Here is a 17482-nt window from a genome sequence, read left to right as displayed (position 1 = left end):
CAAAATCAAACACAAAAATGTACTTTCTCTGAATTAAACATTGAAAAAAAATCGAATATTTAAAATTCGATTTCTCAATTATTCGACCGATTTAGCTTAAATTTTGTACTTTGATATTTAAAGTTGCGTTCTTTAAAATTATGTAAAAATTTGTTTACCTTATAATTTTTAAAAAATTCGGCTGTAATTAAATAAAATGATAAAATATCGATTAAAAGTAGTATTTTAAAAGAAATTATGATTGGATAAACAAATTTTATAATTGTGTGTAAAACTTAGTTCAATTAAAAAGTTCTCGAAATGTGGTGAAATACGCAAAAAAGTCAATTTAAGGGATCTATCTATCTATCTATATATATATATATATCTTATACAGTAGTGGACATTTAAAAACGAAAGCTTTCCGAATTTTTGGTATATTTCTCAACAGTTTAAAAGCTTCACCATGATAGAGTTGGAACAAAGTGGCGTTGCATATCAACTTTTAAATCATTTATGTGTAGTGGTGTGAAAATAAGTTTTAATGAATAAAAAATAATGCTTAAATATAAATGCATAATAATAAAACATAAATATAGCTACCACTAGAATAACTTTTTACAAAAACCGTTGAAATTTGGCAGCTCTGTGTAATATAATATATATACGTATAATATGTATGCAAGTATATATCAACTAACAAACCAAACACGCACTCGCTTCTGTACTTCAGTAAGAACGCATCATTAGTTGATTCCCTTCCTCCTCAATTTGCACTTCCATTTTCATATTTTGTAATCTGGCAATCATATTTGTAATCTTGTGACCATAACATTTAAAGACTTTTTGAAAAAGGGTCTCTAAGTGTAAGTAAATTTGAATTAGATACTCGCTTTATATATCACTTTTTTAGTTTCATTCTGTATTTTCTTGAATTTTTATTTTCTACTTCTGCTTGATTGTTTAATTTGACATTTTTTATTTTAATTTTACGTATTTTGCTTTCTATTTTCGTTTCAAATTTTTTTGGTGCCCCTCTCACTATTGTATTGATATATTTTTCTTTGGCAGTATTAATACAATATTAGAAAGCACTATTTTTTCCGGATATTATCGCGTGAGCGTATGACGAAATTATTATATCATTTCCTTACTTTATTTTCTAATTTTTTTCTGAGTTTTGAAATTTTACTTTAAATTTATGAATATTTTTTAAGACATTTTTTAATATTTTTCTCTTCTCTTTTAAAAATTCTTTATTACTTTTTCCTTGTTTTTTCTATATTTGTTACTTATTTTATGAGTTCTATGTGCTTGCAGCTTATGAGCAGTAAATAAAACTTATTACTATTTTTTTCTTAATTTTCTAATTTTCTTCGTTAATCTCTTTTTTCTTTTATATATATATATATATATATGGATGGATATCACCACAAAACATTAAGTCTGCTAATTAATATTTCAACATATGTCTCAGCATTTTACAGAATGACTAATGAAATGCTTGTTGGCATTCTATACAATTACTAGGCAAAATTTACAATAATTTTCCTATTTTGCCTAAGTATGCTTGACAATCCATGCAGACACTAGACATTCCATTGAATGCTGACGTTTATGCATTGTCAGTAACATAAGTAAAAAGCTTTATGTAATTTCAGACAAAAAAAAATAACAATGAATTTTTATTGTGTCACTCTCTTTAATTATGAATTCTCGAATAAAAATTTTGTAATTACGTGAAACAATGCGTGATTTGTTACTTTACAATTCTGTAAAATTCTTAATAATTTAACGTTTTATGATCTTTGTTCATATTTAATAATAAATAAATTTCTTAGAATTCCATTATGAAGCTGAAGTTTTTTTGATCTAATTTTTTTAGCTAGATGAAGAGTGTTCTTCAGTTCAAACATAACATAATACATTATTCATGCGTTTTTCTTGAATATCTACAACCCGCCACATTCAATTATCAAACGATTTTAAGGAATTATCGATTTTAATAAATTAAGAAATTACAATAAAAAAAATTATAATTTAATGCGAAGTAAAATTTATACGACAAAAATGAAATCCCCTATTGGAAATAATTGCTCAAATGCACTTGAACTTCTACAGATATTCAAAATAGTAAAGTATTTAAAAATTCTATGCAATAAAAAAACTACGATGCATTGAATGATTAACATTTTGCCAACATAGAAAAAAAAGATTTTCGATGAAGCATGCCGCTGTTGCAATTTATATTTTGAATTGGTTGTATTTATTCTAAATCAAAAATAAAAAGAGAGTGGCCTACATTTAGGTTGTTTCTATGTCCCTATCCAACCATAAATCTCTCTTCCTTCCTACGTCGAATTTTCTCTACAAACCTCATTCTGCAATATTTAATCATACTTTCAAAATACACCCCTGTTTTCAAAAAGCTGAAAAGTTTGACAAATGGACCACCCACACTGACGTCAGAAATGGACAGAAGACGTGGGGAGGGGAGGACGGTTGATGTACCGCGAACAACAATCTCATCAAGCTTGCCAAAACGAACGATTTTTGGACACTATCACGATGCTCTGATTTTTCTGACTCCGCACTGTGGCGCCACCCTCGCTCTAAAATCTCCATCCTCCCTCGAATCGATCCCTCTCCTCTCCCTGAGAGGGGTGGTCTGGTGAAGGAGTAAACGATATTCTCCATCTTTTAGAGCATCTATGGCTCTCCTTCTATTACTGATCTTTGAAATCTTGCTTCTGTGGCCAAGATATGCTAAAAGCGATTCAAATGCTGACTCTAAACGATTGTACGATGACCTTATTAACGGTTATAACTCATTGATTCGTCCCGTGGGTAATAATTCTGACCGACTGACCGTCAAGATGGGTCTGAAACTGTCTCAGCTTATTGATGTGGTGAGTTTCGAACTTTCTTCTTTACTCTTGGTTATTTTTGTTTATCCCCTTTACACTGTAGCTTGATTTTACACGTGGCAAACTTAAAGCGGGGGATGGCAATTGAATATACTAAACACATTGTAGACGAACAAATCAAACATAAAGTATTCCTTCACAGAAATAATTGTATTAGTAGTTATGTTATATATCTTAGTAATTTTAGTAAACAATTATTGTGAATTTAACTCATTTGGTAAACAATTATTGTGTATTTGACACAGAAAATAAATAGGTTATATAAAGAAAATGGCACCAGTCAAATGACACTACTCCATGTTTTAGGCGAAAATATCAAACCTCAAATATTCCTACACACAAATAATTTTATTGGTAATTATGTTATATGCCTTAGGAAGTTTGGTAAACAATTATTGTAAATCAAATCGATTTGCAAATTTTAACATTGTTGAATAGGTTATATGAAAAAAATGACAACATTTAAATGACAGTGCTCCACAATTTTTTAAATAAAAAATAATGCCATTTCTATATTTTTTACTCTGACATCTGTATGATTATTACAACAGCATTGAAAGGGATTTTTAGATCTGATAAAAGTGGGAAAGTAGGAGATATTTGTGAAAATTTATTTCAATCTGCAGTTACCTAAAAATCTATCGTATTAATATATTTTAAAATATTTATTCAAATTGTTATATCTTATAAAATTAGTTGATGCAGATCCTTTTATGTATTTGTACCAATCTTAAAAACACATCTTATATTTTTCTTTGTTACTGGGTGCAAGGGGCCAGTTCCTTTTGAAGCCTTAGACTTTCCTTAGACTTCCTTAGACTTTGCCGAAAATAAATTGTGATAACTGAAATTAAAATTGTATAAGAAAAAAGTAATTTAACCCCAGTTAAAAAGGTTGTTGAGTTTATGCGGAAAAGATTAAGAGTCATTATTTTTAACTTCAGACAATGCATGACAGTTGTATTTTTTCATTGGCTTGATTTTTTCTAATATTGAAGTAGGTTATAAAAAATGAATATTGTAAAAGTTCGAGCTCCTAAAAATCCTCCCACCTGTAAAAAATTTCAACAGTTCAAGGTCATTTCTTTAAACGTGAAGTATAAGTATGCTTTAAGAGGTTTATCAAAAGAACATAAAAAAGCTCCACAAAATTTTGCTTTGCTACGTTTTTAGTATATCGTTGCCTAGGTATGGACATGCTCCGACCGGCCTGTGTAGGGGCCAGGGAGCTGGCCTTGCATCAGAAAGGTTCTTGGCTCTAATCTGGATGTTCTCATTTGTACTATTTGTCCTTACTGTGGGAGGAACGTTGGCCCACCTTATAAGGTGAAAGAGTGGCCTACAAATCTACCCTTCAGATTCCTGAATGACGAAAGGTCAATCTCCAGTTGGGCATTGGAAAAAAAAGTTATGGACATGCCCTCGTTCCCATGTAGCATTGTTGCTTTTCGAAGTTATGCTTGGTCAAAGTTAGTGATAAATTCGGTTTTTGGCGTTTTTCTGCGATGGAAATCTTGGTTAACCCTTTCGCACCGGACGGGACATGTGCTGTCCCATCATTATCATCATCATCAACATTTATCTGGGCGCCTGGGGCCGTTAGCGGCTTTTTCCCATTCGTCTTGAATTTTGATCTTTGGGGTGGTTCTTTCTGGTAATTGGATTGCAATTGAAGTAAAAGGAAATTAAATATGTGCTGTCCCAGTCCATGGGTGAAAGCCCTTATATAGCAAGACGGAAAAGAGAAGAACCTGGTACGTAAAACATTTCATTCCAGCATTTTTTTCGAAAAAAAATGAAATATCTGTAACTATCAAGATTTCTTTTATAATTCTGGCATATATATAAAACTACTTCTTTTCCAAGATAAAGTAGATATTGTTGAAAAATTTAAAAAAAGAATAAGTAAACTTCTCCCCAAAACTAGCTATAACTGAAATGGTTTTACTACCAGCCTTTCCTCTTTTCCGTCTCGCTTTCACCCCTGCTGATTTTTCGTCGTTTTGAAAGGGTTAAAGAGCAACACCCCAATAATTTTTTACTGAAAATTAAAGTTTATTATTAGACAAACTCTGTGACTTTCCACTACCTTGGTACAGTATTACCGCCTACACCAGAAAGCCTCCACACGGTTTTTTATAAGTAATGTGCCCATGAACTTAAACTCAATTTTCAAAGTACTTGAGAGAAAGGCAAAATTTACAATAATTTNAAAAGAAGCAGTTTTATATATATGCCAGAATTATAAAATAAATCTTGATAGTTACAGATATTTCATTTTTTTCGAAAAAAAATGCTGGAATGAAATGTTTTACGTACCAGGTTTTTCTCTTTTCCGTCTTGCTATATAAGGGCTTTCACCCATGAAGAAACTGGCCCTAAAAACTAACGGCCCCAGGCGCCCAGATAAATGTTGATGATGATGATGAAACTGGCCTTGCATCAGAAAGGTTCTTGGCTCTAATCTGAATGTTCTCATTTGTACTATTTGTCCTTACTGTGGGAGGAACGTTGGCCCACCTAATATGGTGAAAAAGTGGCCTACAAATCTACCCTTCAGATTCCTGAATGACGAAAGGTTAATCTCCAGTTGGGCATTGGAAAAAAAAGTTATGGACATGCCCTCGTTCCCATGGAGCATTGTTGCTTTTCGAAGTTATACTCGGGCAAAGTTTGTGATAAATTCGGTTTTTGGCGTTTTTCTTCAATGGAAATCTTGGTTAAAGAGCAACACTCCAATAATTTTTTACTGAAAATTAAAGTTTAATGTTGGACAAACTCTGTGACTTTCCACTTCCCAGGTACAGTATTACCTCCTACGTCAGAAAGCCTCCACACGGTTTTTTATAAGCAATGTGCCCATGAACTTAAATTCAATTTTCAAAGTACTTGAGGTAAATTCATGATATGTATTTGAGAAATGAATCTGTAGTGGTTGACAAGTAAATAAGACAAACCAATCATATTCATAAATTAAACAAATTTTCAGACATATATTTGCTACCTCTTTCTTATTTTTACTAGATTTTCTATTAAAAGAATCTTTCGTAAACTGGTTTACCTTCATAATGGTCAGATCGCACTACTTATAAGAAACCGTATGGAGGCTTTCAGTTATAGGAGGCGTTGGATAGAGCTACTATCTTTATTTCAGCTTATTTTGAAGGGGAAGATTTATTGTTACTGTCTCAAAAAGTTGGTTGTTTTTGATTTTTAACATTTAAATGAAACTTTGGTCATCATTTATTTATTTATTTTTTGAAAATAGGGCAAGTTCCCATTCATTTTCCTTTCCCACGTGTCAGTAGATACCTTTACCTACAAGGTGGTTTAGTTAGTGAAAAAAGCTTGTTACGAAACAAATTAAAACAAATAATTTTTTTTAACTATTAATAAAATTGACCGTGAGAATCTGCTACTTAATTAAATTTTAATAGATGTGTTTAAATATCAATTGTTCAGAAAAAACAACAGCATTGATTCCAAATTGTAAACTAAGTTAAAGATCAAATAATTATTTGCATTTTTTAAACAATACACTCAAATCAAATATTAAATATCTTTTCCATTTGAATGGTATTTTAAAACAAAACTACTATTTTCTTACAGTTATAGTTTAAAATTATTTAAATATTTCTTTAAAATTAGAACATAGCTCAAATCACAGTGCCCTGTCGCGAAGCTGAATTAATTCGTCGGATTTTTGAGACATATAATGGGGAAATGCGTGAAATGGGAGTAGAATTGAGGGATGAGAGGTTGCCAAGCTCCTTATATTAAAGTCCTGAATTGTAAACCAGTCGGTTGAACATATGATGAAATCGATAGGAAATTAAACATAATTGAGATTAAACTAGATGAGGAAACTAAGCATAATTGAGATTAAACTAGATGAGGAAACTAAGCATAATTGAGATTAAACTAGATGAGGAAACTAAGCATAATTGAGATTAAACTAGATGAGGAAACTAAGCATAATTGAGATTAAACTAGATGAGGAAACTAAGCATAATTGAGATTAAACTAGATGAGGAAACTAAGCATAATTGAGATTAAACTAGATGAGGAAACTAAACATTATTATACTAGATTAGAATATAATAATATTTACAGGGGTCAGAATAATATTAACATTTAAGCTGGAATAATAGAACATAATAATAGAACATAATAGAAAAAATGTATGCAACTATTTACATATTTCCCCGAGATTGAAAAAAAATTGCCAACGACAAAGAAAAGGTTACATAAGCGATAGATAGTCCTTCGTTGTCTGCGACTGTGTAATAGTGACGATCCAGGCGTCCTGGTAATACCACTCGTTTATAGGTTGCTCATCACACTAAAGTTGCCAATTTATCGTCTCCGCGGCTGCGACCCATTTGGGTTGCTCATATATCGTGGTGCCGATGAATTGTCGTGTTTTAAACTGTGAGTGTTTATTTGAGATTAAATTAAATATTTCTATGTAAATTGAATTAATCATTCAACTAATAATGAAATTGAGCATGGTATTTAGCTTATTTATATTTTTACAATTAAAATATGAAAAGAAATTATATTTGTTTCGTTACATGTTCGCGAAAGTTTTTGAAATGCCATACCGTGGTCTTTGAAAAGTTTTTGTAATGGTAGTAAATTTAGGTTAATGCTAGAAGATATTCCTTATTTTATTATACCACTTTATAGTTAAGTGATTATGAAGATGAAATTTTCATTCATATGTACTTTCTTTGGAAAATATATTTTAGTTGTAGTTACCCAAAAATTTAAATATCGACATTTGCTTTATTTTCGTTACCTTTTTTTAAAATATCCAAGACCTGCAGGAAACTTGGGCAAATGTTTTTTTTTTTTTAAGTCTCTATGCTGTTAGAAAAATTAAGTAAATATACAAAAAACTTTCAAATATCTCTTATCAAATATACAATGTGATGTTTCTATTTTTTATATAAGTGAAAATATTGTGCTTTAATATAAAATTGCTTATAATAATTTCTTAAAATTTAATTATTTAATATTTTCAGTTTTTAATGAGATAGGCGTTTAAATATCTTAGCTTAAATTCGAATACATTGTACTAGCAACAAAAAAAATTTTTAATTAAAATTTTTGGAGGAAATTTTTGTATTAAAAATTTAATTTAAAATGTTTAAGTTGGGAGCACTAACGTTTCTGGAAATGTTTGTTTCCTTTCGGACAAATGCTCATTCATATGTAACAGAATTTGATTTTAATATTTCACACAACATACATATAACTACTTACAACACTTTATAGGAATATCATCATCTCAAAGAAGTCTCATTTTTAAAGTTTTATTTCTCAAGATCTATTTGACCGATTCTTCTCGAATTTCGGTTTTTATCATGTTACGCAGAAATATATTTGGATAATCAAGTTTTTTAATTGAGCGGAAAAATCCTTCGACTTACTTAATTAATTCTGGTGATAAGACGAAATTCGTAAAAAAGTGTAATAAGGAAGCCTCTCTTTAGACTGCCCTTTTAACTAAACATTTGAGATTACATTTCTAAGCCATGAGGGCTTAGGGCATACCTGCCCACTTTTAATCCCTTCCATTATCATTTTTCCCAGTGGTATAAAAATAGAATTAAAACTTCAATTTTAAGCAAACAAATATGTTGTATTTGAGAAAACTTAAGTTGACAACCATGATTGAAACGCATAGTAATATATATACTTAATTTTTGTAAGAATAGTGGTGATCAAAATCATTTAAAAATTAAGTTTATAAAGGAAAAAATAGTATATAATTACTACCACTTTAAATATAAAAATAAAATCTTCCGGAAAATCCGGAAGAGTTGGCAGGTATGGCTTAGGGGATAGAGCTTTCGCCTTCCAATGAGGTGAACCATGATCGGATCCCGGCAATGGCTGGTCGATACGAATTCCGCATCCGGCTTGCACCTACCACAGTGCTGACGCGAAATATCCTCAGTGGTAGGTTCTCGTGGTCTTCCTCTCCAAGTACCGCAAATGCGGGTTAGTTCCTTCAAAATGTCCTCCATGAAGGCAAATTTCTCCTAATACCTGATCCAGGAGTTCTCTTGTCTTCTGGAATGGGTTCAAAATAATAAGCCAACGTAGTTGAACATTAGTAGTCGTATCGCCAAAAATTGGGTCGGCTATTCAACGATGGTTATAAAATAAAATAAGATTGCGTCCTAGTAATCCTGAAATTTTTTGAGTTAAGAATCTAAATTCTTAGAGGAGAGAGGGTTATTGCGGACATGTAGCTAGTGCAAACAAAGTGAATTTTTTAATTATTTATCATTCAAACTTTATCAGGTAAATTTTGACAAATTTGCAAAACCGTGCTACACTCTTCCATGTAGTTACAGGATAAAGCACTAGATTGTTAAACATCAAGTTAAAAAAAAAGTTATCATTTCAGAAAATCAAATTTTTAGTTTTTGATCTAATTAATACCTTAGACGAATTTTATTTATCATTTCTAAGAATAGAAGAAACTATGTTATTAATGAATACGCTTATTATAAATTAGGATCGTGACATTTGATTTGCCTTTTTTAATTGACAAATATTGAATTTAAACGAGCAATGATTCTATGGGGCTAATGTTTGATGCAAAATAGTTGTGTGGACATACAATTAAGGCTCTCTCGTTTTTTTTCTTCCTTTTTTAAATTTAATATTGATCGTAAATTGGCATTGTAGCTTTCAAGAATTTCTTTTTCCAAGTTATCACTTTAGCGTTTGGAGATAAAGCTGGCCTTAAATCTTACATAGACTTATTTTATTCACAAAATAATGCGCTGTGCTTGTAACAAATGTGTTGAATGATCACGGTTTGTCTCCACTGTTGAGTTTTTATTTTTAAAACTGTACCCTAATTAAGCTTTCTGTGCCTTAAAAAATATGGGTTAATGAGTAACACATCACTCATTAGGCTATTCTTTTACTGAATTATTTTTTTTATAAATAATGAATTCATTTAACATTCTTTTTACATTTTAGTTATCAAATTGGATTAATTTTTGCATAGTTGTGAACTTAGAAAAATAAAGGATTCAACACATTAAAGCATTTTTATCAAAATATTGATTAACTTGGAATTTTATTATTTTTATCGAATTTTTAAACTGTGGAACCTTTCACCTTACATTTAACGTTGATTTTTTTAAATCTACTCAAAAAATAAATTAGATTTAATTAAAAATAGTAATTTTTTTTCTACTGCATGAACATAAAAATAAACTTCTTATGCAGTCACTAATCTATAAGACAGTTTTCAATCAACCATATAGCTACCATAACCATAGTTATAGCAGATTAAAAGTTATTGTTCATTAANCAAATTAGAAACGACTACATTTAAGTTACCGTTTTTTATTTAATTACATCCTGATTCTGATTTTGTACGAATGCTTTTCTGAATCACCCGTCCCCAAGGGGTTAATGCAGTCACTAATCTATATAGTTTTTTTTTAAGTGTACATTAATCTATGCATAGCTATCAACCATATAGCTACCATAACCATAGTTATAGCAGATTAAAAGCTATTGTTCATTAATTTAAATTAGATTGGCCACCACATCCTAATTTCTTATAGGACACTGTGACTACTATAAAATGCTTCAATACATTTATAAGGCTGTAAACCTTATACGCTTTTTGAAAAAGCTAAGCTAAACTACGCTAAATTTATTTTGTAGTGTATGATTCTTTGTTTTAAAGATTTGATTTAAAGTTATTTTCCACTCAACTATATGCAAATTATTCAAAAGTTCATTTACTTCATTCGAGTCTTCACATGGGAGGGCTTTTAATAACTTAGTGAAATAATCAAAAATTCTGGAGGACTTAATTTTTGTCTACCATTCTGTTAGATATTTTGCAAAACGCGCAATAATTGGCAATCCTGCATTTAAATTAATAAATTCAGGGACAAACGTTAATAATCTATCATTAATGTAACTATTACCTACAAACAGGGCAGTTACATAAGCATCACTCTTTAACTAGGAGCCGGAAACTATTGTGACGTAAATAAATTCCGAAATCTATACTTAGTGACATATTTAAACATAGAGATTGTATCTAAAATTCTCATGAAACCCTCTCAGTGACAGATGACTTCCTTCAGTGACGTGACAGAACAAAGTTATCGAACCCTTGAACAATAGCGAGATAACACAATGTAAAAGTCAAGAAATATCAACACGGGTCCTCTAGAATATAAATATTTAGTTTGCTATTATGATCGCTTGAAGGCTGGCCAAGTCAAACCGTTTCAGATCCAATTTATTTTCCAGTGGATTATAATGTGAAAATTAATTTTTGTTAATATTTTGTTGTTTAAATGTTGATGTTTTAAATAAAAAGAAAATTTTTGTTGAAAAGTGTTTTAGTTATCATTGTTTTTATCAATTTAGTAATTATATTTATTTCAAATATCAAATTTTTTTATTTTAAGAATGATTTCCAGACATTTGTCAAAAGAAAATATTCAAAAACATTGCATATTAAACAGAAGTAATCGATTTCGAAGTAGCTGGTTAAACATTTGAGCTTAGTTATTTCGTTCGTGACCTAAATTATATTTCAGTTAGGTTATGGATGCTTTACGAAAATAATTAACCGTTTTTAAGACCAGCGGAATAAATACCATCCCTCTTATTTTTAAAAATAAATGAGTGGTAGTTAAGATTTTCCAAGACTATTGAAAAATGCTTAAATTTATCTTTCATTTGTGAATTTGTAAGAGATAATTCCCAAGTAATATTTTTGGCCCATATGTATGTCCTTTAGATAAAATAATTTTCGATTGCTTAAGACATCTAGACATATTCAGGGCTGAAGGCCTATATATATCAAGACGGAAAAGAGCAGAAGCTGGTTCAAAAAATATTTAATGTCAGAATTTTTTTTTTTAAGAAATATAAAATATTCGTAACTACCAAAATTTTTTTGTTGATTGGTTCGGACAAAAAAAATAGATTTACTCCCCAAGAAAACTAGCATTAATTGAAATGGTTTTACTACCAATACTTATTATTTTTCAGTTCCCCTTATTCTATGAATATACCTCACTTTTGCTACCACTTTAAATTTTCCAGACCGTATGTACTGAGTTACAACTTTCATTTTAACCCCTTGACATACGAAGACGTCTTCAACACAGAGATGCCAACTTGCTCCGGGCAGCAAATGAATATTTTAAAGTGGTAGTTTATCAATTGTGATTCTTGGTTTAATAAAATCAATTTAGTAGATTTTTATCCACCACTATTTCTAAATGATTCGTAAGCTTATATAATTCACCACTTCATATTCGTAACATCATGCTACATCTTTTTAAAAGCAAGCAAAAATAGTCAAACATTTGCTGAATTCAGTTCATTTGGCACGAAAAGCATTTCATTCTAGCATTTTTTTTCTTTCTTTCTTTCTTTAAACAAAACTGGGTGCCTAGGCCGCTCAGCGGCCCCTACCCCATTCATCATGAAAATTATATACAGTGAGTAAAACATTTAGAATTATGTAACAATGTGGTAACATTATAATAAAATAACCATGATTAGAAGTATGCACAAACTTGATCGGAGCTTTACATTAATTGCCATTGAAAAATGAATACAGCCATGATTAGATGGGCAATTTTTTTTCTCGAGAAACGTTAAATTTCTGTAACTGATTTTTTTTCAATTATATCATTATGTTACAAAGATGCCAACTGCTCTGAAGATGCCAAAATAATTAAAAAAAACGGTAAATAACTACAAACTAAAATTTTCAAATATTTGAATAATTTTGGCTAATTTTTTAACAGGTTTGATATCGCATAACTGCAATAAAGTGGTGAATATATAAACCTACGAATTATTTAGAAATAGTGGTGGATAAAAATCTAATAAATTGAATTTATTAAATAAGGAATCAGAATTGATAAACTACCACTCGAAAGTATTCATTCGCTGTCCTGAACCAAGTTGGCGTAATGTACAAAACTGCTTCTTTCCTGCGCAAAAGTTCTTGTTAAATAGTTTGAAAAAAAAAATAGATTTAGTTCTCCTGAAAACAAGTTAAAACTTAGATGTTTTACTATCAACTTTTCCTCTTTACTGTCACTCTTTCACCCATGTTTCAATAGCCTTCACTTTGAAAATAAATTTTCAAAACCTTTATTGAACTAGATAGATATTTTTGAAATAATAACGCATTGCAAGCGGGTCTTGTAAAACTACGTTTTTGAAATTTTTGTAAATCCATACATAAGTTTAAAAAGTGGTAGCAAAACTTCGTTTCCACTCTGTTTTTCAAAGAATTTATCCATTCGTGTTTAGCACAAACATAAATTAATCAGCATATATGTAATCAGTACTACAATCGTTCGTCGTAATTCTTATTTAAATTGATGTTGTAGCTATAGAAAAAAAAGTTTTCCGCAATACGAAATTTGCAACTTATAGTGATTTTACTTGTTGTATTTACCATAGCGTATAAATAATACAGAGATGCCAACTGCTCCGGACAAGCCAAAATATATAAAAAAAACGTTAAATAACTACAAAGTAAATTTTGCAACTATTTGACTATTTTTGCTTGCTTTTTAAAAGGTATAGCATAACATAATTGTTCTAAAGTGGTGAATTGTATAAACCTACGAATTATTTAGAAATAGTAGTGGATAAAAATCTACTAAATTGAATTTATTAAACCAAGGGTCGCAATTGATAAACTACCACTTTAAATAATATTTTTGCTGTCCGGAGCAAGTTGGCATCTCTGATAATATAAATATTTATTTTTATATCCGAAGTGTACAAATGCGGAGAGGCCACTTGTTTGGTATTCTACAAAAGTTTTGATAGATTGGTAGCAAATTAAATAGTAAAACACGCAAAGTAAGCATAAGTACGCCTACTCTTTAAAAGTGTCACCATTGGATGACTGCAATAAAATTGCATTTCTTATCTCACTTTGAATTTTTGGTGTGTAGTGGTGGAAAAATTACTTAAAATGAAAAATACTAAGCCAATAAAAACTAAAATTTCGTTACCACTAGAAAATATTTTTTTACACAACGGAGCAAAATGGCATCTCTGGTAATGTTATACCTAAAGGAGACAGAGATTATATGGCACGTAAGTACATGTGCATTCATATTCGAACTTGCGACCAAGGTACCCGACAGAACTAAGAGTAAATGTGATATATATTTAAAGGTAAATGCTCTACCACTTTTTTTATTTTATTAAAGACAACATTAGAATCCTTGTATGCTCCATCGCGGGTAGAATTTTCCGGTAGACCAAATATAATATTATCCATTTTTTCCCTGATCAAATTTATTTTAAGATGAGATGTGTTGTTGTTGTCGTGTCTATGCTAGTGCAAAGAAGTCCTCCAAAAGTCTTGATAACAAGGTTTGCAAGTTCTGGAGCCCGATGGCCATGGAGAATTTCGATGGGAGGTGCTCCAAGTTGAAAGAGGGAGCCGATAATGGCCTGGCAGTCAAAAACATGGTCTGGAGTTAGTTGCAAATGAGGACAGTACTTGCACATGGGATAGAATTTTATATGGGTGCGTGAGATCTTCATGCCCTTGAAATGTCCAGTACGTAGCCTAGTTATTATAGAGGAGAGGTTTCTTGGGCAGTTTAGATCGGGGATTGTTGCCTTGCTAAAATGCTGGTTGTATATCCTTCGTCTGGCGACAGCATTCGCATCTGCACAGGTGACAGCTCGAGGTTGATCATCGTCGCGTGTTTCCTTTGCAAGGGCATCTGCGCATTCGTTCCCCTCGATTCCAACATGAGCTGGGATCCACTGGAGAGTGCAACGGATATTTAATGAATGAAGAAGGGTATTAATTTCTTGCGTTATTGATGTTTTACCGTTATGTATGGCTTCGAGTGCTGATTTTGAGTCTGAAAAATCACAATTTCTTTTATTGAGTCATTTAGAGAATGGGATCGACAATAGGCAAGAGACAAGATGAGATATTAATGTATTATGCAAATGCTAAGTTTGACTTGTAAGTGCTCCGATAATTTTTTTTTTACATTTTAAAAATTAATTGGAAAAAAATAACATTTAAAATGTATTTTGAATGTTATGAAGAAAAAAAAGTGAATATGCAAACAAAAAATTTTCTGTTTCATGTAATCAAAGTGTAAATTCAAGTAGTATTCTAAATATGTAGATTACTCAGAAGTAAAATTTGGTTAATTGGTTTGGGATAGTTGATTTATTTGCCATCAGAATAAAAATTTCAAAACTTCTAATATTTTCCAAAATTAGACGTAAAACTAAAAGCGATGTTCCATTATTATAAAGTATTTAATTTATTCTTGTAAGCTTTAGAATGTAATCCTTGCTACCATTTTTTAATGTAAAAAATAATATTAGATATAAAAATATATTTAGATTACTTTAGTTCACAAATTTTTTACTCATCTACAACTAAAATTTTTGAATCAAACCTAGTTTAGAGCAAGCTGCTTTTATTATTTTATATTTAGTTACTCAAGCTAAGTGCTTGAAGTGTATATATAGCAATCTCACTGCCTGCTGTCAATAAGGACTCTACACAAACTGAACTTAAATTCACGATGATTGAGATAGGAGCCGCTTTGTGACCCAAGTGCCTAGGTAAATTGCACCAGTAGGCACTAGATGTTAGCGTGATGCAGGGATGCTACAAGCAACTATAAATGTCAAAGGCGGAAGAAACTCAATTAATATTTTTTACTTATTATCTATTAAATTGTAAATACCACTAACATTTCAAATTATTCATAAAACAGAGTCATACTCAGCATTATCTTTCAATAATAAACTGAAAATAATATGATAGAAAGGTTGCTAATTTTAATATCTCTTAATAAAATATTAATCACCGCTTTTTCAATCTTCAGTCACCTGCTTTATACATGTTATATACGTCTTGCAGAAATGTCAAATATAATCAATAAATAAGGTTTTATATATATATATATATATATAACTAATTAATAACACGGTCTTATTGGTGCTCTCTCACATTACAGCAGCATACAGATGTATTTCTGCTTAGGCAATATTTAATAACACAATATTAGAAAGCACTATTTTTCGCGGATATAATTGTGTGAGTTGATGACGAGATTATATATTTTCCCTACTTTGTTTTCCAGCTTTACATGTGTAAATACAAGTTAGAAATAAAATAAAATCAAATGACTTACTATCACTTTATACATAGAAACAAAATCTTTTACAAAATTGGAAGTTGTGGTGATATCTCATTACGTCTGAATAAAAACATGAATTTAAAAAGTAGTACATGTAGTGATTTTGCATATCTTAACTTTCATACCCAGATAGAAAAGAACATTTTTGCAGCATTTTAATCATTCCCGTTATCACAAAGATTAATTACTTAATTTCGTGAAAAGAAGTTAGTATCTTAAGTTATTTAATTAATAAAAGTTAATTAGATTTTAACTGCGGAAACAAATTACTTTATTTTACTAAAATATAAAACATTTTTCCTCGTATGTATATATTTATTTGCATTTTTATAACATGACAAGTTCAAGCGATTAACAATTCAATTCTCTTGTAATAAAATACAGCTTGAAAGTAAAACCAATTTTTCAAATCCTTTCATTTTATGTTTATGACAACTTTTATTACTTTCGCCATTTTGTTACAATGCAAAATTATATGATTTCTTAATAATTAATTAAATTTGAGGGTGTATCAGAAATGTGAATCTCAATCAGTTGGCACCCGATGTACAGCATTTTGTAATTTTAATTAACATGTCAAAAAAAGCACATGCCAACTTTTTTGACAAATATGAAACATCCGAAATGCCAAATCTGGTTAAAATTAAATGTTACTTGTTTGTAGAACCTCGCTCCAATTTTTATTTAATGACATGGATCGGGAGTTTATTGCATGAAAGAATCTTTTAATGCCATCGATGATCAAAAAGTAACTTTTTCGTCTCACCTGTCTGATGTATTAGAATATTAATGAAGCGGAAAAACGGTTCGGGGAAGGAAAAAAAGAAGAATATTTTTATGAATAAAAAAAATATTAACTGGAATTTGAAACCTATTTTTTATCACACTAATTAACTCCAGCCTTTTTTATTTATCAAGCCAATCGAAGTATTAATATAGTGCGACTTTACTTACATTTTTTTCATTTATATCAATAAATGAAAAAATATAAAAATCTTATTAACCATTATAAATCATAATAGATATAAGGCTTATAACTAACCAACAACTTTCTCCAATATCCAATTAATTGATAAATAGTCTTCAATAAATGTTAATAATTTCTATAAAAACGAGCGAAATAAAATGCAGTATATAAAAATCGTCCTTTTATTAATTACAAGTTTTGAATTATACATTGATCGCAAATTTCTGAAATTACTACTTTTGAAAATATAATAGCGTGAGATGATGACGTCATTATATCTTTTCGTGTAAATTTTTTATTGATTTTCTTTTGATTAATTTTCTTTGTACTTTCTATATATATATATATATATATATATATATATATACACTATATCGGACGAT

The 17482-nt window shown here is 30.1% G+C and overlaps 1 protein-coding gene across 1 annotated transcript in view; it reads left to right on the top strand.

Moving 5' to 3' along the window:
• Positions 1-2638: 2638 nt before the first annotated feature.
• Positions 2639-17482, top strand: part of LOC107451538 (acetylcholine receptor subunit alpha-like 1) — a 129006-nt gene continuing 114162 nt past the window's right edge. Inside the window, exon 1 of the mRNA XM_071185784.1 lies at positions 2639-2888. Within this exon, the coding sequence (XP_071041885.1) occupies positions 2691-2888 (198 nt within the window). The 5' untranslated portion in view covers positions 2639-2690. The remainder of the gene's footprint in view (positions 2889-17482) is intronic.

This window comes from Parasteatoda tepidariorum, chromosome 9 (genome assembly GCF_043381705.1).
Source record: "Parasteatoda tepidariorum isolate YZ-2023 chromosome 9, CAS_Ptep_4.0, whole genome shotgun sequence".
Lineage (NCBI taxonomy): Eukaryota > Metazoa > Arthropoda > Arachnida > Araneae > Theridiidae > Parasteatoda > Parasteatoda tepidariorum.
Note: the sequence above shows the minus strand (reverse complement) of the source record. Positions and strands in the feature narration are given on the sequence as shown.